The following is a 25567-nucleotide window of genomic DNA, read 5'->3' on the forward strand; positions in this document are numbered from 1 at the left end:
GAGAAAACTCTTTTTAGCTCTTTTTTGGACCCTCAGTGAAGTTTAGGAATACCAAACCACGCAGAGTTAGCTATATCATAGCTGTTCACGAGACAAGAAGTGATTTGAGGACACACTCCAAGGTGTCTTCAGGACTTCACCAAAAATGCCCTCTGTGACAGCTCAGGCACAGACTACAGTTTATTCCAGGAGAAAACACTGCCCACTTTTTCTCCTGCTCAATCATCTTTCAAAATCATGGTATTAGAGCTGCTTTATTGCCCTGGGTGTGTTGTCTCAGCTGGAGCAGAACAAGTCAGGAGAAATAAAGCTGCATGTACAATTAACTCCCTTGTTCCTCACTTCTTTTCACATTTAACCATAGTCACGATTCCCATCAAGGACTTTAGATGCCCTCATATAATTGAACATGCATTTTACACAATTAAATATCCAATTGAGTTAACTCAATGGATTGAAATCAGCAATGCCACAGGAATTTGGCTGTGTGCACACCACATCCCCTCCTTCCCACAGACACCCAAGGCTGGCTGTGACCCCCTCTTAACCAAACCGTACTCACTTTCCATGCAACCCTGAAACTCAGCAAATTTTGCTTTTCAATAGAAAAAGAGAAAGCAAATCCCAAGGACTCGAGCTGTTACAGACAATAGCTTGCCAGCTATCTCTTTCAGTACAAGTTGGGGGATCTGGCTTTGCAGGAATAACTACAAGGGGAAGAGAAGGTCCTTAAGGTACTCCTGGATCAATACAGGACCCATACCAAGATATTTTCAGGATGTTAGTGCTGAAATAAGAGTTTATACATTAACACTACTGAACAGCAGCAATGTCCAAAGACTCACCATGAAGCAGTTGAGGAAAATGTGCAACAAAGAAGAGAAGATTAAAAAAACAAACAAACAAGGCACTAAAGAGGCTTCACCTACCTCCGATCGTTTCTCCTCCTTCTGAACAGTTTTTTGGTGTGTGCGATTTCAGCTTCATGAGGCAACGGATGGTAACCCTGTAAAACAGAGAGAAAAGCAGCCATCAGCTGCAGGAGGCATCAGCAAAGAAGGGGTGAGAGTGAGACAGAGATGTACACCCAGCACGTGAGCATGGTAAAAGAAACCGCTTCCCCCCCGACATCCTCGCAACATTCCAGACCCTACAAGAGCAGGTCTGAAAATCTACAGATGTGTTGTAGCCTCTCAGGGCTGTTGCAAGGAGCAGGGAATGAAGTTATCTGCAATTTCTGTATGGGAGAAACCACGCAGGGCAAAAAACTGGATCACGTATGTATAAATCCCATACACACAACAGACAAGGAATTCACCCACTTCACACATGACACACTGGTGCACCTAAGCTGTCCAGTTTCCCCGGGCTGCTTCCTTTCTGTATTTATCCAAAACACAGCTGAAAAAATGTCTGTGAAGGAAGGATGCTCAGCATCATTTTGAGGGTACTCGTGGAAACCAATAGGAAGCACAGTTGGTAGGTCAGATGGGACTGTGCCCTCCACCAGGAAGGAACCTGGCTCCTTCAGGAGCACCTCACTGAGCCTGCCCACCATGAATGAGCCAGCCCATGCCACCCCTGCAGCAAGGACAGGTGGGATCCACCTTACAGGAAACAACTGAGACTACAAGGATGGCAAATCATGTGCCCAAGCCCAAAATGAAGAAGGGTAGATTTAGATGAGATATTAGGAAGAAATTTTTTACTACTAATTAGGAAGAAAGTCTTTATTATGAGGGTGGTTAGGCCCTGGCACAGGGTGCCCAGAGAAGCTGTGGCTGCCCCTGGATCCCTGGAAATGTCCAAGGCCAGGTAGGACAGGGCTTGGAGCAACCTAGGACAGTGGAAGATGTCCCTGCCCATGCCAGGGGGATTGGAATGAGATGACCTTAAAGTCCCTCCCAACTCAAACCAATCTAGGATTCTATGATTCCAAGACAAGGCAGTGGCAGAGCTGTGTGTAACTCCAGCTGCTGCCTTCCCAGAGCCCTCTTTCCACTGAAGGTGCTGACTCTAACATGGTCTGCTCATCTGATAAGGGGGCTGCTGTATTTACCATCCTACTATGGGCATGATGAAGCTTTCTTAATGCTCACATAGAGCTTAGAGGTTCCTGGATGAAAGACCCTACATAAGTGCAAAGTATTATTTATTTTCCAGGGACCACAAAGCTGTCATAACCATAATGAATTTTATTTATGCAGTATTGTCCTTCCCCAGCTGGTAATAAAAGCCCTGTAAAAGTTGCTCCTTTTATTTCCATCACCATCTACCTCAGCCTGGAGCTCCAGCCACTGCTGGGAATCACCACATGTGAGGGGCCATGAGGGAGCAGCCTGGGCAAGGGCAAGGGCTGGGTGGGGATATGCCTCATCCAGCAGCAGCTTTGTGACACTGGCATGAGAACATAACACACTGACTTGAGAAAAAAGTCCCTCTCTGTGTGAAGAGCCTTTGAAAATTTGGACAGTTTATTGCAGTAGCAGTTACTGAGATAACAGTATTTTGAGTTTCTCCAGTAGAAGATGTAATGGAGGAGAAAGGTTCCTGGGGATGATGATGAATTTAGGCCAGAGAAGACACCACCAAGTTGAGGACAGACAGGGTTTATTGTGACCATCCATCCTGACCACTGCAAAAAGCCAGGAGAAACTGCTGCTACAGCAACCCTATAGATCCCATGGCAGCTGGAGCTTTCCCATTTGGAGAGCTTCGCTCCTCCAGACTTCAAGCCATAAGGAATTCACCCAGCCAAAACATACAGCTAATTAGAAAAGGTCCAAAGGAGAGCTACAATGATGGTGAGGGGTCTGGAGGAGCCACAGGAGAAAGTGTCTGAGGTCACTGCACTTGTTCAGCCTCAAGAAGAGGAGACTGAGGGCAGACCTCACTGGGGTCTGCAGCTCTTCCCAAGGCACAGCTCTGATCCCTGCTCCCTGTGACAGGGACAGCACCCAGGGAGCGGCTGGAGCTGTGCCAGGGAGGTTCAGGTGGGATATCAGGGCAAGGTTCTTCCCCCAGAGGGTGCTGGCACTGCCCAGGCTCCCCAGGGAATGGGGACATTCCCGAGGCCACCAGAGCTCCAGGAGCCTTTGGACAGAGCTGCCAGGGGTGCCCAGGGTACGATTGTTAGGGTGTCTGTGCAGGGCCAGGAGCTGGACTGGATGGTCCTTCTGGGTGGCTTCTAACTCAGAACATTCTAGAATTCCATGATTCTGTAATAGCTTAGAATCACAGAATCCCAGAACAGTTCAGGTTGGAAGGAACCTTAAAGATCATCCAGTTCCAAACCACCTGCCACAGGCAGGGACCTACCACCAGACCAGGGTGCTCATACTGAAACTGCTTCACTGCTGAGGGCTGTGGTTTGAGTGTTCCTCAACACTCACTTTCCCAATCATTTATTTTCACTGAATGCACAGGAGGAGCTTGGTGTCTCTGAGGTCTCTGCTCCTTTGAAAAACTACTTGAAACTGGCCAACAGATACCAAACTGAATGAGAAAAGGAGGAGAAGGAGGAGACACATTGTCCAACCCCACTAGAGCTAGTTTAGGAAATGAGGCTAAAAATAGTCCAATAATTAGCAAGGCTGTTTCTAAATGTTGTACTACCACAGCAGGCTTGGAGTGTCTTTAAGAATTTAAGCTGCATTGCAGACACATGTGTAAATATAATTACCTTGGAAAAATGAAACTATCTGCGCTCCACACAAGGACCAATTTCCTCAAGTGAAGACCTCATTAAAGTCTCAGGAGCTGCCTTTCTGCTCTTTCCAACTAAAAACCATACATTAGGTGACACATTCCTGCATGTTCTTCTTGCACAGAACCCCTGCGCTTCCTCAGACCTCTACCCACCAGCAGCTGACATCAATGGGATGAGAGATGAATTAATTACACTGGAATAAGTTCCTAATCCAAGGAGCACTCCTGGACACTGCCTGTGCTTCAAGAGAGAACTTTGTGTCCCCATTTACAAAAATCAAACATCTTCTTTCTCCAGCTGAGCAGTTCCCTTCCTCAGTCCTCGTTGTGAGACAATGTTTTGGAAAAAACCAGTCACCAATCCCTACTCTTGTCTATTTTGGTGCCTAAACAAAGCTAAATTTGGAAAGGAGAAAAGTTGACTTTTTTTTTTTTTTTTTTCTGTGCAGCACGCTGATGTAAAAGGAAATATCAGCAAATTTCAAGTAGGGCGGAGTGGCTGGAGAAGACCAAAGGTGATGGGTGGGTGGGGATAGAATCCCAAGGGTATGGTGAGAGCTTTGATAACACAGCTCTTGTCTCGAGGCTGCTGTCCATCATTTGTCATGCAGGACAGCCGTGGAAGTGCCTTCAGCAGAGCCAGCTCACTGAGGACAACGTGGATCTGAAATGCAGCTCTTCCATCTTTCAGCAGACACACTCCTTCTGAAGTCAAAATCCCTGAACAGAGCCAAAGGAAAATGTCTCTCGAGGCAGAAGACACCCTCTGCTCTGCAGTGGGTCTGGAAGGGGAATGGGTTTTTCTCCTGCTTTGGCCAGAAACACCATCAAACTCAACTCAATCACACAACACAACTCAGGTGTGCTCATGGTTTCCATAGGCAGCTTTGCAACTCCTCAGTGGGACAGCAAGATCGCATTTGGTCTCTTTCCCACGTTTTTATCTTGATATTTATTCACAGGTGGCTGGAGACGGTAACAAACCAGTATTTCAGTGCTGCTGGTTCTGAAAGTGATGGGTTTGGGAAAAGCAAAGCACAAGGAGCCCATGGTCACAGGAAGGACTGTTAATAGGGCTAATTTTCAGTTTTGGAGCTAAACACTCTGTGGTTTGCATGGTGAGAAGCTTGGAGTAGAACCTGAGATGCCCATGGGACTTCTAATGCACATATGTTCCAATTTAAATCATAAACATGCGTGCTCTAACAAGAAGGGGCCAAAAACTCTGGAAAAGAAGGGCTGTTCAGGAATGGTCTGCCCTCTGGGCCAGTCCCCAAGAGATCAGCTGTGTTGTGACGTGCATACACATTTTTAGATTTTTTGAGGAAAACAACTCTTGGACAAGGTGATGTCTGTCAAGCTCAGGTGACTGTCATATGGCCAGCTAGGGAAATCTGTCATCCACTAGAACTGCTGCAAACAGAGGCCACAGGCAGCACATTTGAAGGCACATGCACTCATTTTGTGCTTTATCTTTCTAAGGAAAGTGCCTGTCAAGCTTCATCCCTGCCCACCTGCCCATGGGAATCCAAATAGCTGCTCCCCAGACACATTTACATCAAAGCTTAATGAAAGAACAAATAAAAAGCTTTCAAGATCTTGCTGGCATTCTGTAGCAATCCAAGAGCCTCTACCTCTTTCCCCACCGATATCTGCCTCTCTCCATCAACATCCCTCTGTTGATCCCACCCCATACCCTAGCCCAGTAACCTGGGGGATACTGTCTTGGGAGGTACACAAGTAAAAGGGGAAGGAACAGAGGAGGGAAATGGTTGGGATTAGTACTACCCTGCTACAAAAAAGACTTTGTCATCCTTTTTCTCATGCCTCCTTTGCAGCAGGATCATCTGAACAAGTTGAAGGAGGAAACCAGCTTTGCCTGTTTTACTGGGGATGGTAAATTAGTAGAATCTTAGAAAGATTTGGATTGGAAGGGACCTTAAATACCATCTAGTTCCACCACTCTGCCAGGGATCCAGGGGCAGCCCCAGCTGCTCTGGGCACCCTGTGCCAGGGCCTGCCCACCCTCCCAGCCAGCAATTCCTTCCCAATATCCCAGCTGGGCCTGCCCTCTGGCACTGGGAAGCCATTGCCTGGGTGCTGTCCCTGCAGGCCTTGTCCCCAGTCCCTGGGCAGCTCTCCTGGAGCCCCTTTAGGCCCTGCCAGGGGCTCTCAGCTCTCCCTGGAGCCTTCTCTTGTGCAGGGGAGCAGCCCCAGCTCTCCCAGCCTGGCTCCAGAGCAGAGGGGCTCCAGCCCTGGCAGCAGCTGCGTGGCCTCCTCTGGGCTGGCTCCAGCAGCTCCACGTCCTTGTGCTGGTGTTGCCCAGGGCTGGGGCAGCTCTGCAGGTGGGGTCTCACCTCAGCACAGGGGCACAGGGGCACAATCCCCCCTCCCCTGCTGCCCACACTGGGGGATCAGCCCAGGGCAGGGGGTTCAGGGCTGGGGCAGGTCCAGCTTCTCTTTCACGAACACTCCCAAATCACAATTTGATAAACAGGAATGAGGCAGAGCTTTCTCCTGCCACTGAGTCTTCCCTGAGAAGATGGCTGACCACCCTGAGGCAGCAAATCACAGCAACTTCTCTGGCACCTGAAAACAACAGCTTTACAAAAGGGATAGTCCTGTCTGGGACCATCCTGCACCCTCCCTCCTCCTCCTTCTCCTCCACTGCTGTATTCCCAAATGCAGCTGTTGCCTCCAAACACCTCAAACACCTCGTAGGTGTTTCACAAAGATTTGAGGGGCTTCTAGGGGTTTGGCTTCATTGCTTCATCTGTGTGGTTTTACAGCCTGACTTTCAGATGTGAAACCTCAACCCACAGAGCAAGTGCCTTCACTCACAACAACTTGCTCAGCCTCTTTCACAGACGTTTCCCCATACAGCAGAAACACCAGCAGCCTGTGATCATCAGGCAGCTGAAGACACCTGAATAGGAAACAGCAACACTGAAACCCTGACTGTGAACAGAAGGCTGAGGAAAGCACTGGACTGATGGAAAAAAACAACGCTCAGGTGATGAGAGAAGGAAATGATCCAGCCACAGCACAGAATCAGTCCTGCAGGAGCTTTATCTTGAGAGCCTTTTGTGCCCTCAAGAAACATCCGCCCTTGCTTATCTTAAACAAATGGTTGCAGAAGGCCTGAACAGAACAAACAGGTTATTAGGCCTGAGGTAGGAGCTGGGAGTTTCACTCAGTTTTATTGCACTCAAAGTTCAGGGTGGGATTTATTTTCTGGGGGAGTGGGAAGGGTGAGGTGGGGCTGGAATCGCTGAGGACGCCCCATCTGCCTGTGCAAAGGGAACAACAGAAATACAAAGGCTGGAGGGAGCGTAAAAAGATAAATATGTTGTGGTTCCAGAAACCCACCCAGTGAATTCCAACACCCTGCTACAAGGCTTTCATCTGCCTTCAGGATGGACTGTCCAAGGCAGGGAAGTCCAGGACATCACAGAACTGCAGTTCTGTGTTTATTTAACTTCTATTGTGCCAGTCCCATAATCATGGTGCCTATGGGGTTGAATGTGTCAGTGTGTGTACAGTACAACCATCCCAGCCCCCTGCACATGAAAAACATGGCAAAAGTGCTACAGGCAGCACCCCCATCACCTCTATCCACCCAAGGCTGGCATTTCTGCTGGAGGTGACTCTAATGGAAGGTATCCCAGCCCATGGCAGGAGTTGGAATGAGATGAGTTTTGAAGTCCCTTCCAATCCAAACCCTTCTGTGATTCCATGACTCAGTGATACATTGTGCTGCCACACATATGAGTATCTCTAAGTCCTGTCAGCATTTTCAGCAGGACTCTGTCCTCAGCGGCCACTTGCCTCTTTCTCTTCCAGGAATTCCCATGGCTCTGGTTTGTCAGACACAAGGGGAATTTTTTACATCTTGGAAGGAGAGAGCTGAGGCACAAACCAAAGCCTTGACCTGGTTTGGAGGCCGTGGAAGGACACCAAACACTGTCAGGAAGCCACACAGAAATTATTTCCTCTCTGTTAAAATGTAAGTGATAAATCTGTTCCTTTAAATTGCAAGCTATTCATATTTCCTGTAAGGTGCCTACAATAACAGTTGCCTCTGAATAAGCATATTGGTGTCGAATAATTAGTGTTCAATATCTAAGGAACAATTTTGCAAAATACTCCCTACACAAGATAAAAGGCAGGTACACCCTTGCAGTACCTGATGGCTGTGACTCTACCATCCTTCCTCACCCACAACACAGTGCATGTGGGTCCTGGCAGCCTCCAAGGACACCTTCTTCAACCTCCATGATTGGAGCCAGGGCTAAATTCAACTACAGGACTGACAAGGAAATTAATTTCCAGCCATCCAGGAGCTGGAAAAGGAGCACAGCTTTCTGGGTTTTGCCACCATGGCTCTAAGAAGTTCTGTTGTGGAGAAGAGATGTTCTGTGGGACCTTGACAGTAGGATGTGCTGGCCTGATGAGTCATGGCATAGTGCAACATGCCCCAGAGAAGGCTCCAGGAACATTTGGATAACACTGTCAGGCACGGGGTGGGATTCTTAGACATGTCCTGTGCAGGGCCAGGAGCTGGACTTCAACGATCCTTGTGGGTCCCCCCTCCAGCCCAGGTTGTTATATGGTTCTATGACTCTAAATAATTCCATGATTCTAAGTAATTCCTTGCAGTCTGGAGGATTTCCTGGTTAAATGCATCTTTGGGGTGTACAGCATAAACCACAGATTGTCAGCAAAGGTTGGTGTGGCTGCAGCACATGTGCCTCACTGATGAGCACTGTGGAGGAGACTTTTTCCAAAGAAAAGGGTGGGATGGCTGTGACTGTGATCAGGACTGTCATGGCTAAACATCACTCTTGAGTTATCACTAAAAACACCTGCAGTATTCCCTGCAGGACTCTGCCCTCCCCTGTTGGCCCCAAGGACACAAAGTCCTGGATTCCCACTTGCTGAGTGTGAATGCTCTGGTGTGCCCTTCTCACAGAATGATGGGTGAATCACAGACTCTACACATGCAGTCCTAGACTCAATGAAGTGTCATTCAGACACTTATTTTCCCATCACCTCTCCTTGGTGTTTGTTATTGGCTCCTGACAGAGAGCAGACACACAGCTAGAGGCAAGACAACGTTGAAAATACTCAGTGGCACAAAATACTTGGTGGCAGCTAAGCTGTGCCACCTCAGCCCTCTGCTGCCAGCTCTGGGATGGCACAAAACACACAGAGAATGGCAGCACAACCCGGCATGAAACTCCCTGTGCGGGGTGAAGGATGCAAATGCAATTAAAGCATTAGAATAATTAGGCAAAGCATCCCAATTAAAACATGGCCTGAACCTTCCTTGACGCCTTCTGCTGATTACTGACAGCGCATTTTCCGGGGTCTATTTTTAACTCTTGGCCCCTGAGCTCCTGAATTATACATAATTCAGAGATAATAAAACTTTAAAAACCAGGACAAAGTCTCCTAGGAGGAACTGCCTCTGCAAATAAGTTCACACCAGCACAAGCAGGACGGGCAGGAGGAGAAGCCCAACCAGGCCCAGCTAAGGCACGGAGATGGGACAGGCTGGAGACATTGCTGCACTGAGACAGGGTGCTCCAGACACGCCGACACGGACACACGGTGCCATAGGAAGAGTATAAATAACAGACAAAAGAAATCCCCTTTTGTTACCAGAATCCGCAAATCCCAAATCAGTTACAAGCTGACTTAGGAAATGGAGCTTTTTCCCATGTTGTAGCAAAATGGGAACAATACTTTGTGAGTGGAAGTAACTCTAATTGTTTTAACTGATGTTATTTTAGTGTTGTTTAGGTTTATTGTTTATTTGTATGTATTTCCTCTACCCTGGTCAGGCTTAAAAACAAACTGTGCTGTCAGCAGTAAAGCATCCCATCCATAAATAAATACATTTATCCAGTAAGTATAGTTATAACCACACCATTGCTTGGAGTCCTTACATGCAGATTATTTAAAGAATCACTAAAATAAATCGCATTGATGACCTGGGTTTGCTTTTCCCTGGAAAAAGGAGACTTTTTCAGCCAATATTGGGAATAAATACAGCCCACATCACTTGTGACTGGGAGGCACCACAGATGCTGTTTGGTTTGCAGTCTGTCCAGGTAACCCAAGCTCATCCCAAGAAAGGGCTGCAAAGCTCTGAAAAGCTTTTCTTACATCTTCCTTAGCTTGCACCAGCTTGGGGGTCGGGGAGGAATGGCTTTACCTGGGCCTTAAGAGTGTTATGAGGTTGTTATTGGAATATTTATAATTTGAGCTATTTCAGTGCCTCTGGGACCTCTCTTTTCTTTAAAATATACATTTCCTCTGTATTTTCTATGTGCCCCAGTCTATTTTTTCCTGTCCCTTGTGCTCTTCAAAGCCCACCACCCCCATTTGTGCAGCTCAGCATGCTGTTTGACCACATCTCTCCAGCTGAGATGAAGTGAGGTGGGATGGCAGGAGGCCCCTCAACACCTCCCCACTGTTCCACTGTGGTGGATGGTGACACAAGGAGGAGACATGCAGACTGGGATAAATTCTTAAGGTGACCTATAAACACACCTGATAGGCCTCAGGGAGTTTAGCAACCTCTAAGCAAGAACCTTTCTGTGTTATCCCCAGTGTTGGTACAGCCTCCTCTGGCCAGTTGTGCCTGACCCTCAGCTTTTCTCCCAGGGGATAAGGGCTACATCCAAGAATATTTCCATTTCACTATTACTATTAAAATAAGGTATGTTTTCCATGTCCATCTATGCAATCCCCCAGAACCTGGCTTCCATTCATCTTCTTCTGGACAGACCAGGACTTCAACCTGAAGGAGCTTCAAGATCTTGTAAACTCCTGGGATTTGGGACAGTGCAACAATTATGAAACCTCTTATTAACAAAGTGACAACTTCACAGTCTTACACACAGCAGGTGGCTTCTATTTTCTTTCACTATGGGTAGAACCAGAGGCAGTAGGAGAACCTTTTCAGTCTGTGGCACTTCCTGCTGGACACCTTCCAAGTGCATGAAGTTTTTCAACAACATAAGACTGCAAGCAATAGTTTATGATTCAACAGGCTTTTTTTTCCTTTTTTTCTTTTTTTTTTTTTTTTTTTTTTAACATGATCCATATCCATATCCCTGTGATCCATATGCTGCACTATCAAAGCAAAAGGGAATTTTGGCATCAACTTGAATATGGTCATGGTAGTGGCAGTCCCTCCAGTGGACATTTCTGACAGACCCTCATGGCTGAAGCATGGTCCTTTCCTTTCCCAAGTCCCTTGTGTTGTGCTGGAAACATTCTCACACAACAGATATTCTATCTATAGTTGGCTTAAGAGCCAATGCCTTTTCCTCATGACTGTGCCACCAAGAGATGTCTCTTCTCCTCTCTGAAGTTGCTGCTTAGTCTAGTTCAGCCCAGAGAGATCATGTGAAGATCCCATGTCTCAGTCACCCTCACTTGGAAAACATCCCAATGTGTACATGCCAATTTAATCCTACAAAAACCCTCCTCCTAAAAGTCCCAGTCCTTCATGGGAGTGTGGGCTATGCAACACAAGGGTCTGACTTGGTCCTTGCCAGTTTACTGGCAGTTTGTGCCTGGGGAGAAGAAACAGCTCCTTAAAAATCTGTCTGATCCCGCCCAGGATCTTCCTGCTATACACTGAGGATCTAGGATTCCTCCTGCTGTAATGGGCTTTAAGGCAGGGAAAAGCTCAGAAAACATGATGCACTTGCCACAGAGTATCAATAATATCCCATGACATCTTAATTACACTGGTGGTTTTCCACTGACCTTCTGCAGGCCCTGGTTAGCCACAGGCTACTTTGTAAAATGGAATAAGAAAGGCATGGTTGTAGCTGCTTTACAGAAGTGTTCAAATATGACATTGGAAATGGATCTGGCACTTCCACCAAGCCAAGAATCCTCAAAAACTGCTTTCTATCCAAAGTTGACAGACGACAAGCAGCAGGACGGTCATATCTGTTCTCCTGAGTCTTGCAAAGCCCAAATCTCCAACATGACATCTCCAAAGACTGTGGCACCATTCATATATCTGATTTCCTGCCAGAGGAAGCGTAACTTACAGCTGCTTTTGTGATGACTACCAGGTGCTGGGTGAAGCCTCTTCAATTAATTTCATACTGGTCACAAGGATGCACCTTCAGGTGTTTCATCAGATCCAAGTGGGGACAAAAAACATTAGGTTGAGGTTCGATATTAGGGAAAATTTCAGCACAGAAAAGGTTGCTAAACGATGAAGCAGTTTGCCCAGGGCAGTGGTGGACTCCTCACCTTTGGAGGGGTTTAAAAACTGTGTGGATGTGGCACTTGGGGACATGGGTCAGTGGTGGCCTTGGCAGTGCTGGGGGAATGGTTTGGCTTGATGATCTTAGAGAGGTCTTTTCCAACTTAAGCCATTCTATGATTCCATAAGAATCAGCACCAAAACTGAAGAAGCCACACAACTCCTGGTTATGTTTTCATATGTCAAGTGACCAACATAAAAGACATTGCATGTCTTGGGTCATGTTGCCCCTCCTCACTAAAGTTTTTTCAGCTGCTTTCTAATCTCCTTGATGTCTCTGTAGCTGGCAGAATTGGGCCTGTGATGGGTTCAGCTCCAGAAGCTGGAAAGGGTCTGAGATAGTGGCCCCCAAGATTGGAATGGGAAATAAGCAGAATGGGATGACAGGAAAACTGCAGATGCACTTAGTGATTACTAAGTAAGAAGGAGACCTCAAACTGCTTGCCACCACAGGGATGGTAATTTTGGCAACCAGCACATCCCCCTTGTCCATTCAGTCAGCTCCCTTCTCTTCCCACAACTCCTGCCCACCACCATCAGCACCACAGCCACAAGCATCCTACAGATTCCCTGCCTTCAAAGTGGTTCTGAAATCACAGAGGGATCCTACAGGAGCCCTACAATGCAATATGAGATCTCCCAAGCTACATTCCATGCTCACCTAGGGAGATCTCCTGTGGCCTTAATTTAGGTACACAAGTATTTCTCTGAAAGTGGTTTTAGACATCCTGACTGAAATTCAAACACAGCTGAAGAAGGGTGGATTGAAGCAAGATATTAGGAAGGATTTCTTTCTTTGTGAGGCTGGGGAGGCCCTGGCACAGGTTGCCTGGAGAAGCTGTGGCTGCCCCATCCCTGCAAGTGTTCCAGGCCATGTTGGATGGGGTTTGGAGCAAGCTGGGCTAGTGGAAGGTGCTCATGCCAGGAGGAGGAATGACACGGTGTCTAAAGTTCCTTCCAACCCAAGACATCCCATGATTCTGTGATACTGCTCTCTGCCTGCTCCATTTACACCCAGGTACAAGATGCTAAAGGCACATGGGGTACTTCCTCCTGCCTGCATCTCTGATGGGACTGGAGACAACTCAGTGAGCTAGGATCTCTCAAGCCTGCCCTTCCCAAAACCAAGCCTTCAGACATCTGTGACTCTGTACTTGGCAGCCTCAACCTTTCTTTCCTTATCACTGCCAAAAATTATTCATTTAACATCGCTGGCCTTCTGCCAGCAAAAGCGCAGCATGAGGAGCAGAACCATCTCCTCCACTCCTCCTGTGAACCAAAGTAACAAAAGTGAGGCTCTTACCCAAGCAAATTAAAAAAAAAAATAAAAATTCCCACCAGCTAAGAAAAGCTGGAGGTTAATATAAATTCCATGGGTTTGAGGGGGAAACGGAGCTGCATTCAAAGACTCGATGGCTAACCACGCTTCCTCAGTCTGGCAACTGCCCGCTCCCTCGGCAGAGTTATTGAGGAAGTTAGACGAGTGCTGTATTTGTTCCAGCTGCAAATTTCCCTTAACCCCTGGTAGTGGTGTTTTCAAAAAACACACATCTTGTTTTCTTGATGGCAGTTTTTCATTTTTGTGCGTGCCACAGCTACAGTTATTAGCTTTAAGAGCTGTCATTTGTAGATTAAAACTGAAGAAAAAAACCCCCATTGCCATTCTAAGAAGTCCAGGCTGGATGAGCAAAATGGGGGATTAGAAGAAGGCTTTCAGGAATTAGCTTGGAACAGGAAAGAAGAAGATAAAGCCATTATAAAAGCTTGTGCTAATACAGGAGTCCTTTTTGTTGTGTTAATGCAGCCACACAAATTCCTACAAAGATTTATTAGTCAGGTCATAGAATCTGTTCTCCTTCCTTCTTTGATGATAAAATCAAGAATATTTTCCTCCATTAACATGCTCCTTTCTCTCAATGGAGAGGAAATAAATTATATGCTTTTCCAAGACTGTGTTCTTCTGTGATATACAGAAGGCTACAGGTGAGGTTGATGCCTTCAGAACAGAGAAACAGGTAAATTTCAGGTAAAACCTGAAATTCAGGTACCTGTTTAGAGGCCACACTGTCTGGATGTTGCCTGCAAGGTGAGCACAGCCTCAGGTCTCTGGTACCCAACACAGGATAACTTGATGGAGCTGGGATACACAGCACCGTCCCCTTCCAGCATCCCAGACCTGCACACCACCCGTTGTCCCATGGAACTTCAGTCCAGCAAAGCACTTACTTTATGTGAGTCTGCTCCTAAGTCTACTATTTGGCTTGGCGTGCAGCCAGCCAAGCACTTAGGCACATGCTTAAACTTAAGCACAAGAGTAAACAGATTGAAGTCAGAGGGACTTAAAATTAAGCACATATTTCAAGGATTTGCTGGATAAGGGCCTTAACCCTGGTGTGCAGCATTTAACTGGGATGATTCCCAGCTGATTAGCTCCCCCTTTTTCCCCAACCTCCCCTCAATTGGACCGGGAAACAAACGGTTTCTGTTTTGCCACCACACTAAAGGCCTGGCTTTAAAGAAACCTTGTCAAGCCTCCAGGCAAGCATGTCTTTCTTTAATTATACCTGCCTGTGAAATACCTTCCAGAAATCCCCACCCAAACAAAGCCTCAGGAAAGGAAATAACGGAAATTCTTGATGGTTTCCACGGGGGAAGCGATCCTAACCAGTGAGACGAGGCGCACGTAAGATGAGCCTGATGACTGTTCCTACTGTACACAGCTCCCAGCACAGGGAGACTCCTTAAAGCTCCAGCAGAAACTCCCAGCCACCTCAGCCCTCACCTCCCAGGGCAGGATACTCCCTGAACCTGTCCCCTGGACGTGTCTTTCTGCACGAGCTAAGATCTGAAAAGCTATTTGGTGACCACACAGGGGAAGAAGAGAGATGTGGCAACACAAAATCCATGAAACCACCCCAGAGCAAACTGCAGCACCCAATGGGGAATCTTTCAAGATGCCAAATAGCTTCCAAAGGGCTGGAGGTCACTTGCAGGACTGGGGTATGTTTTACCTTTCAACTCCCATTCATATGAGCTTTTAAACTTTGTTTCAATTGCATCTACTCATGGTAGGACCTTGGTGGCTGTGGGTAGGTGGGCAGGTCTGGCAGAGGGAAAAAAAACAACCAGGCAGCCACTCCAAACATGTGTTACAACCAAGTCTTCAACAGAAGAGAAAAGCAGAAGGTTAGAAACCTGGACAGAGAAGATGGAGATTTTCTGTGGATTTCTTCAGGAAGAGGACTGTTCTCATCAAGGAGCACCAATTTGCCCAGACCTAACAATGGATTCTAAGGGACCATCATCAAGTCCCACTCTCAACCCTTACCCGTCCTGCTATAAATTCCTTTCTAACCATGCTCTGCTGCATTGCTCTCTGCCCCTGAACAGTAAGGCCTTCCCATCAGGGCTTTAACTTCTAATTTACCTGTGCTAAACACAGTAAAGGCACCAAATAATGAAGTGCCTTTGGATAAGCAAGATGCCTGTGAAAGATGCCTGGATTTCTCCAACCCTAACTGCAGATCACTCTAGGTGCCCACTAAATCATTGGTTTTCAAATGCAGAAAGACTCCTGTGCTGTGAGAACACCTTGTCTTTTAATCCAATCTAATGTCAGGAAAATTACCTTAGGTCTCCTGGAAGAGCACAGCCACCAGCTGCTGCACTACAGGTTTGCCCTTCCTGAACCAACAACTCTCAGAAGTTGAGGACCTGCAGAACAAATTCATGTTCTGCCTGGTATGTAAATCATAGCAGGAAAAGATGCAGCAAATAGAAGCCAAACAAGGCAGTTTTCTTTTCCTTCAGACAGGAATGTCAGGATGGTCAAGTAATCCCAGAACTTCGCCTCTAACTTAGCCGGTTCCCAGCCTTAGTTACACTTGCAACCCTTGGAGCTACTCTAATTTTGTGGCCTTGCTGGCCATGGACAACTGGGCACTGTTGCTCTGGAATATAAGCAAAGAAGTTCTGTCTTGGAATTCTGTCACACTTCACCTGCCCTCCACCAGGGTCAACAAAGCCAATGTAATTATCACTTATACCTGCAAGCACCACCAAAATCCTGGAGCCAGACTGTGTGCAGGGATCAGAGAGCTGCTCCAGCACCAGGAGAAAAGGCTGAAAGAAGAACCTCCAACTTTCTTGCTTTTACTTTCAAACATGGGCATTTGTAAAAAAAGAAAACAGTTTGAATAACAAATCTGTTTGCCTAAGCACTTAAAAACGAAACTACAAGTGGTCTTCCTTTTAACTAAAGGAAAGTGTGTAGTGTCTGTAGTCCCAACACTGGGCACCTCAAGAAGGGTGGGGGTGAGACTCTGAATTCCACCCTGGCCATGACTGTCCTCACCATTCCCTCAGATTTCCAGGCATAGACATGGGACAACTCTCCCCCAGCTCTGATGGGCTTTCATAACCATATTTAGTCTCGCTTCAGCTCTTGGAGCACTTGCAGGAGAAGAGGAGTTTCCACCCGCCCGCCCTGACAAGGCGGGCGAGGGGAGAGAGGAGCCGGCGTGGCGCTCCTCGGATCATGTCAGGTCGCACGTACGTTTGAAGTCGGCCACCGCGTTCTCAGCAGCCAGGAGCAATCTCGCAGTGGCTGCTTCCTCCACCGCTCGCAGAGCTGATCCTCAGGAAAGCTCTGTAGTGCGAGGAAATCCTGGCCATCGCCAGCAAAGTGTTATCAACACGGCGAGGAGATAATAACGGCAGGAACTGCCTTACGGCGAGATCGCCACCGCCATCCACGTGGCCGCGCAGTGCCAAGGGCCAGCGAGCTGGGATATGGCCAGGCAAGGTCACACATGCTGTCAGCTGGTTAATTGTGTCAAACAAACAAACAAACAAACAAAAGGTGGGTTCCTACAACTTGATGAGCATGATATGCTCTCCCTCTGGCAAATGCATCAGGTTTTCTATGTATGATGTGGCTTCCTGCATTGAAATTGACTTCTCTTAGAAGGCCACAGGTCCCACCTTCTCCTTTGGGAGGAGATACCATCTAGCCTGGTAGATACAACCTGGAAAGAGGATCACCACTCATGGTGGCAGAACCTAATGTGGGTTGCAGGTTTTCTGACCGCTCCAGATTCATGAGAAATATCACAGAAACCATAGCAGCCCTCTGACCAGTGTACGACCTCCTTCCCAGAGAGATGCAGGTGGCTTTCATGACAGACAGGACTGGTGGGCACATCGCTGTGGCCCCACAGCACCTCTGGAAGATCTTTTACCCTAGGGATTGCTGGCTCAGACCTTCATGGTTTGTGATATATATCTGAGAAGCGAGTCATTAAAAATGCTGGCTTGAAAAACCAAGTGCTGCCAGGTGGTGGTGAATCCTTGGAACAAGCATAGCACATAAAGCAGCTGGGCCTCCTTCAACCCCATCCCTGCAGGAGACTACACACCTGCAGCACACAGGCTTTACACCTGGACTACAGGAGCAGCAGAAATTCCCCCTCTTGGGCAAGCCAAGAAATGGAGGAGGTATAGGGCTGGTGGGACATGAGGGTTCACCTTCCCTGGGCGTGCATTTGGCCACTTGTTGAGCAAGTGGGGAAGATGCTGCTGTAGCATTATGAAGGAGGACCTAGGCAGGGTAAGGGGACGGATTTCCCCCCACCATGAGAAACACCCATTGGTAACTTCTCCAGGCGTAACACTACACCAGAAATAGAGCTCCTCTGAGACTTCATTTTGTTTTCTCTTTCTTCTTTTTTTTCCTTTTCGCAGGATTACAGAGTTCGCGGAGTCTCTCTTTAATGTCACATGTGCGGCTCAGGTCCCTCAGGCCCCAGCAGAAGCAGCCTGGGATATTTGCACAGACCCCTCACAATGGAAGGAAGAGGGTGTAGGAGGGAGGATTAGGCTGCTGACCCCTTTATTGTTCTTGGGCCAGAAGAAAGCTTCCTCCTGGCTTAAGAACCACAGCGCTGAAAAAGTTTTCCAGCCAAAACGAGTCAGATGGAGTCACTGGGTGGTGGTTTTTATTATTTTTTTTTTTCTTTCTCCTTCCCCTGCCTCCCCCTTCGGTCAAGCGACGGGGAGTCACAGGGTTGTGCTCCATTCACAAAATACCTGCTGCACATCACGTAGTCCTTCCCCCCGACGGTGGGGAAAGGCGCTGTAACCCAAGCAAACGAAAATAAACCTTTTTTTTTTTTCCTTTCTCTCCAGATTTGAAAAAAAAAAAAAAAAAAAAGGGAAAAAAAAAAATAGAAGGGAAGAAAGGACCCTGCTCCCAGACTGACGCCTCCAGCGTGCGCCGCCGGGGAAGGGGTAGGCGGAGGGGGGAAACAAGACGATGATATGAAAGAAAACAAAAACAGCAAATTCTGCTCTGAAAGGATTAAATGGAGGTTTTCCAAAAAAACACCCCACCATTATATAACGAGGCTTAGCTCGGAGTCACCGGGGTCACACGATGCAGCAGACTGGAAAAACCAAAGCGCAGTGTAGCCTTTTAATTGTTAAGCCAGCCATAAAAAAAATAAAATAGAAAACCGATATTGTGATTATCACAACATGAAGGTGGCGACTCACATACTGATGGTCAGGGTACTTTTTTACCTGCTTTACTCTTTCTGGCTGAAATACCATTTCAGTGTGAGCCTGTCTCCTTGCCTTTGTGCTTATTGGGGTGGTGACCTGTTGTGCCGGGACACTGCTGGCTCAGGGAGCGCAGGGACTGCACCGCCTCCCAAAGCCTTGAGGCACACGGGGCTGGCTTTGCTCTGACAGCAAAATAATGCACAAGTTGAAGCCTTATCACAACAATCTAGGTATTAAAACACACCACCAAGCTTCCAGATCAAAATCTGCATGCAAGGAGATGATTTTTTTAGCATGTTGGTTGCACCTAGGAGACAAGCCATCTGCCTAGTCCCCAGGTTCTCCATAACCTTCAGGTTGAGTTAATTGTTACATCCACAGGCAATCCTGAAGCTTCTTCCTCCCTGGTGCCTCCCAGCACAGCTTACACCAGAGACAGACTCATACAATTAAAGAATCATTTAGGCGGGAAAAGACCAGGCCAACCATCAAGCCCAACCATTCCCCCAGCGCTGCCCAGGACACCACTGACCCACGTCCCCAAGTGCCATATCCACATGGCCTTTAAATCCCTCCTGGGATGGGGACTGCACCACTGCACTGGTCAACCCATTTCCATGTTTAACAACCCTTTCCATGAAGAAGTTTTTGCCTAATACCCAACTAAACCTCCCTTCATGCAACTTGAGGCTGTTTCCTCTTGTGCTGCTGGTTTCATGGGAAGACAGATTGATTCTCCCCTGCAACAGCCTCCTGACAGGCAGTTTTGAGATCCTGGATGCAGGGCTGAACAAGCTCCATGGGCAAGAGGGATGGGATCAACTCAAACAAGAAGAAAACTTTGGAAAACGAAATATTCACTAACCACATGCCCAATGGCTGGAGCAGAGCAGCCACTGTGGCCATTCTGTGGTGAGCCCAAGGGGGTCCAGCAGCAGCACTGGGATGATGTCTTCAGGCTGCAAACCTGGAGATTGTCCTGAACTCATGATTTATTTTTTTTTTAAATTCTCTTGAATACATGGGCAAATCTGTGTTTCTCACTTGAATCTTAAAAACTGCCTTTGGTCTGGATTATTGTGGAAAAATCACGGAACAAGGAGACAGGGTGTCTCATCTCTCCTGCTGCTCCTCCAAACCATGTTCATATAACTATTGACCCAAATCTTCTCATTCTCGTCCAGAAAATGTGCAGCAACTTAAACTTAAGGAATATTTACTTTTATATTTCATCTGTGCAGAGCACCAAGAGGAAGGCTGGCCAGCTGAAGGTACACACAGCCCACCAGCTTTTGGAAATAACATTGCTCACAGATACCTAATGGAGAAAGTATCAGCAGTCCCTTCCCTAGAACCAAGCAGCAGAAGCAATCCATATCTTCTGTGATACCTTATTTTGCCCACCATAATAAGGGGTCTTATTTTTCTCAGCCAAAGGGAAACAAACAGCTCCTATAACCACACATATTTTCTTTCCGTTTGGACAGGGTGCCTCAGAAGAATATACAATGAGAAATGAAATAATGAAGTGGGTCACAAAAGCAGGAAGAAATGAAGCTTTATCATTCTCCAGTGGTTTCTCTGCTCAAACATTACAAGAATTATTAAAAAAAAAAAAAAAGAAAAAAGAATGAAAAAGAAAGCAAGCCAACAATGAGGAGTTTCTCCACAACACGAGGAACAGAAGGATAAAGAGGAATAACTCTTTAGAATACATGGACACAGGGACAGCGTTGTGTGGCCAAAGGTGTGGAGACCACATTCTGCTCGCTATTCCTGTTAGCCAAAATGAAATCATTCAAGCCCACCATCCAGCAAAGGCATTCTGGGGAGGCCACAGAGTTTTCTTTCACTGACCATGCCAGCATGTGTATATTTGGGCCATTTCCAGAGCCAGCAGAGAAGTCAATGGAGTATCCCTGGAAGTGTCCCAAGGCCAAGCTGGTTGGGTCTCTGACCAAACTGGTCTAGTGGAAGTTGTCCCTGCCCATGGCAGAGGAGTTGGAACAATACAATCTTTGAGATCCCTTCCAACCCAAACCATTTCATGATGTTGAAAAAGCCAACTATCAAAAGTACTTTTAAAATCATAAAAAGACGAAAAATACAAACGTAGGACTAAAAGGACCTCTGGGTTTTACAGCTTGGTCTGCTACCAGAGGGAGGACATCATTTAATTCCTTCATAAACAGTCTTTATTTTCCCCATGGAAGAGACATCCAGGCGTCGTGTGCAGCAATAAATTTCCCACTTAAATGACAATCTTTGACCAAACCACCTAGCATTGCAATAAACACCCTGCCACTAAATACCTATATTTACACCCATAGCTATATATACATCTCTCCAAGCTGAATGGGATTCACTTACCTGCTGCCTCCGGGCAGGAAATTCGCATTTTAAGAACTTCTGGTCTCATTTATTGTATTGCTTTCTATTCCCACAACATCAGAGGAAAGGCAGCAGAAAAGGGTGGGGGAACATCTTCTGGTTAAGAAGAAATTTATAAATGTGACAGGAAACATTAACCTCTTATTTTGTCGGACCAGAGATGAAGACATCCCCCATTAGCAGGATTTTTAGAGAGCGAGGTGTTTCTAGGCTTTCCAGGTCCCTCTGACAACGGGGATGTATGCACGTCTCCCTTCTCTGGTCCTGTGGTATGCCTACTTTTTTTTTTTTGAGAGAAAATTCCTTCCTTCCCTTCATTTTATTAAAAATTCATCTCTTTTACAGAGAGCAGGGAAGGGGATTAGGATGTGGAAATAGTGGAAACAACCAAAGCAACATTGAGTTTCTACTTGGGATCTTTAGAAATCTGGATTTCTTTTTTTCTTGGCTACTTTTAATAACATTTTAAAAATTTAATCATTCCTCCACATTACTTCCATGGAAGTTGCAGGAAAATATTCAGCAAATTCAAGGGCGTGCAGCAAAAACCTCTCAGTTTTCTAATGAATCCCCTGAGAAAACAAGGGAGAAGAAAATGTAACATTATTGAGAAGTTAAAATTCAGGCAGGATTTAAGGGGTGTGTTTTGGAGTCTATAGAAATGACTGGGAAAAACAAAAACAGGTTTGCTTTGGATATTATATTGCTGCATAAAAGCAAATCTTTTTGAAAGGGAAGCCAGCTGTAAAGCTGGGAAAAATCCAAGGAGCTCCCTGGTGTGTTTAAGCCAGAGCATAATATGGTGACATTTCTGAGCCTGAAATGCCTATTGAGCTGTTATTTATACCTCTGCAAAACTCCCCTTGCCCAAACCAGTTAATTCCTCAGAAAACTGCAGTTCTCAGGACTAAAACTACTTGTAGACTCCTTAAAAGTAAAACAGAGCATCTTTATTCTTCATCCTCCCAGGAACAACTCTCCCATACTCCTCTTTCTTTGTGGTCCCTGGTCATGAACCCCAAACCCACCACTTCCTATTGGTAAGCGCAGCCTAGTCCCAACATCTCTTTGTGTCCACCCCTCCATCATCTCAGCCTGAGGAAAAGCTGCAAAGCCACCCACATCCCATTATTTATCTAATTTTGTGGTACAAACCAGTGGCTGGCAAACTGAGGTCTAAGGGTCCAGCAGTGGGCAATCCACGGTGCCCATCTCCCTTCCTCCTGAGGCCAGCGTGGGGCTGGGTACAACAAGGTAGGTGGGGCACAGGGACAGGTGGAAATGTGGGTGTTCAGGAGAACATCCTACCCTTGACAGGGCAGCAGCACCTCAAGAGAAAGGGAGAACCCCTCAGCACACCTGGAACTGCTCTGGTGCGAGGAGCATCGTGCCAGACAGAGTCCTGCTAGAGCATCCTGTGGGAGACACACGGAGTTGAGGATTGTGGGGGCAAAGGTGGGATTTCCAGGGAGTTGTGAGATGGGACATACCTAACCCCTAAGAACCAGTCCCTCCTCAGGGCTTTGGAAACTAAGGGGCTCACAGACACCTTCAGCTTTAACTTAATTCTGCTCAAAGCCAAAATGCAGCTCACACCCAAATTCAGCTCTAGTTACAGAGAAACACCTGCAGGTTTCCCCACTTTGGAAATGCCCTCCGAGCCCGAGGTGGACACATCTGCATGGAGAGCAGTGTGGCCTGGTGCAGGAGAGAGAGACACTGCAGAGAGGGGTTTCTGCTTGGAAAAAGCCTTTGGAAAAGCCTCATGTCCTCATCCCAGAGCAGTGTTCCAGGGCCTTGCAGCGAGGCCGCAGTGCCCTCTAGTGCTGCAAGGCTCCCCTGTCCCCTCGGCCACCAAACACTGCCAAACTTCAGAGCTGCAGCATAAACCACCCTTGTCCCTTCCGCCTTCCCTCCCTGCTCATCCCAAACCCAAACCCTTAACCAGTCAATGCAACTGGCGTGTGAGAACATCCCAGTGCCTCCTACCCTGGCAAGCACAGCAGCCTGGCCTAGCTCTGAGCAGCTGACCAGCACCAGGAGCCACTACAAAACAGGATCTCTGTGCCTGCCAGGTTGGGAAGACACCCCCAGGAATTATGAGTCGGAATGCAATGTTTGCCTGACAGCCAGAAGAGTAACAGCAGCCCTGAGAAAGGAGAGCCCATCTCATTTTCCACAATCAGCAACCCACTCTGAGCCATAATAACGATAATAATAATGATAGCAACAACAACAACAATAACCATAATAATGACAATGATAATGACAATAATATTTGTAATAGTGGTAATGATAATAACGATAATGAGAAAAATAATAATGATAACTATAAAATAATAATGGAAACATCAAAGTTCCTGGCCATTTCTCCAGTGTTATGTGCTGAATAAGTCTATCACATGGTATTAGGATACTGGATATTAGGAAACATTTCTTAATGGAAAGGCTGTCAGACCCTGGCACAGGGCAGTAGTGGAATTCCCATCCCTAGAGGGATTTTAATGCCATGTGGATGTGGCATTTGAGAACATGGGTTAGTGGCGGCCTTGGCAGTGCAGGCAAAATGGTTGGACTCAATGATCTTATGAGGTTTTTTCCAACTTCACAATTTCTGATTCTGTGGTATGAAAGACCATCATAATCTGAAAAACCTACTAGAAGATCTTGCCTTTCCTGCACATCTGATAAAACCCTTAGGGTCTATAACCTTCACAGATCATAGTGATCACCAGATCATAGATCTGGTGCTCTGCCACCAGAGCGCAGGCCTGCAGGAACCTGTGAGGTGATGACCTGCACAGTCTTGGTCCAGACCTCTCCAGTTCTCTGAAGATCTCCATGACCTCATCTGCCTTCCTTGGCAATGGTGGCCTCAAGTCTGGCAGGGGAGTGATGCTGGAGGGGCTACAGGTGACAAGCACAGTTTGCCCTCTCTGCCTCAGGTGATGGCCACTGTCAGTTGGGTTAAATGCAACAAAGAAAGTGCCACAGACAGCTCGTGTCTCACCGGAAGCCACGGCAAACCAAAAGCTTTTTACTCAGAAGCAGAGCTTTGACGCCCAATACATTGTGACCTATACTCAAGTAAGTCTTGGCTCTTTGACAGGGACTTTCCACAGTGGTTTTAGCTGTTACTGCATTGGAAAGACCTTTGGGATATGGGCTTGTCAGACCAGAAACCTCTTCTGAAGGCAGTGCTGTGCCCACATACTCTGGGCAGAATCCAGCAGGAAGTGGGGACAGGGAGAAGTAATCCCCCCTTTTTGGGGCTCCTAGGGAGGCACCCTGACCTTTCCATAAGTGGTGGACACATAAAGGACATCAGGGTTAGACCTTGTGAGTGACCGCAGGGACAAAGAGCACAAGGGGCACACACCACATCGACCAGGACACTCCCAGTGTGAGGGTATGCCAGGCAGAGGGATCAGCGCACCCCAGATCCACCAGCACAGGACAGCCTGCTAGAAGAGGGCCACGTTTCACAGCCAAGGCTGTGAAAGAGGAAGAATCTGGGTTGCCTAATGTGCTGGGTAAAATGAGGACTGCCCAGCCTTGAAGTGTAGAAAGAGCAGGCAAGAGAGGAGGTGGTGAGGTGACAACTCCATATGGTGATAGTAAATAACACCACATTACCAAAGACCTGCCTGTGAGCTCCAAAGAGACCTGTTCCCCACTACCACCACTCTGGAAGGATCAGGGATCTGCAGGATTCAGGAACAAGCCCTCACACCAGCTGGACAATGATCTCCCCTCCTCACCTGCAGAGTGACAACAGAAGGTTTGCTTGCCCATGATCTATCCCCTCCCCCTGGACACCTGGGTTAGCTCATCTCTCTTCAGGAACCTTCCATATCTGACCAAATCCACATGGGGACTGGATGTTCTGCACCCTACAGAGCTGACAGGGAAGGGACATGTGTATCCTCAGATGGAAATCATCCAGCCTCTCCTAGATCTCTACACTGAGGTGCAACAAACCATGTCCCAGTGCGTCCATGCCTCACCTGGGTCAGGAACCCCAAGTGACCAGCCCATACACAGGTCATACTCACACCATCTCCACACTGAACTGTCAGGTCTGACTTGAAAATGCTTGTTGGAGAAGAGGGGTTTAAAGAAAATGGGCAGGGTTGCCTGTGGGTTCCTCAATTCAAGTGGTTCTCCAGCACCAGGAGAAAAGCAGTATAACATCAAAGCTGAAAAAAGAATCTGCAGCTTGGTTGCCTCTGCTTTCAAACACAGCCATGTGTAAAAAGAAAAGAGTTTAAATAATGAATCCATTTCCCTAAGTACCTATAGGCTGAACTACAAACCGGATCAGGAATCCTGGTGCTTCTAATCCTGTTTGGACAAAACCAGGAACACAGTGGTGCTAAGAGGAATGTGAACAACTTAGAGAGTCTGCCTTTCTCCCTCCAAGGGAGCTTCTCTCTTGTTTCTCTTCCAACAAGGAAGCTGGATGACGACCACAGCCAGAAGAGAAACAAGCAGTTTATTGTAACTGCAAGCACATGACAAAAAGGGTCAAGAATCAGTAAGGAAACGGAAGGAGATGAGCTGAAGGCAGCAAGATGCCAAAGCAAACTTTATCAATGCCATCTTCCA

The 25567-nt window shown here is 47.0% G+C and overlaps 1 protein-coding gene across 2 annotated transcripts in view; it reads right to left on the reverse strand.

Annotated features, from left to right (window-relative positions):
* The window catches only part of CTIF (cap binding complex dependent translation initiation factor), a 137666-nt gene that overhangs the window by 66811 nt on the left and 45288 nt on the right, over window positions 1-25567 (reverse strand). For both annotated transcript variants that reach the window (XM_015615207.2, XM_015615206.3), the window contains exon 7: window positions 930-1006. In XM_015615207.2, coding sequence (XP_015470693.1) covers window positions 930-1006 — 77 coding nt within the window. The remainder of the gene's footprint in view (window positions 1-929; window positions 1007-25567) is intronic.

This window comes from Parus major, chromosome Z (assembly GCF_001522545.3).
Source record: "Parus major isolate Abel chromosome Z, Parus_major1.1, whole genome shotgun sequence".
In the NCBI taxonomy this organism is placed as follows: domain Eukaryota; kingdom Metazoa; phylum Chordata; class Aves; order Passeriformes; family Paridae; genus Parus; species Parus major.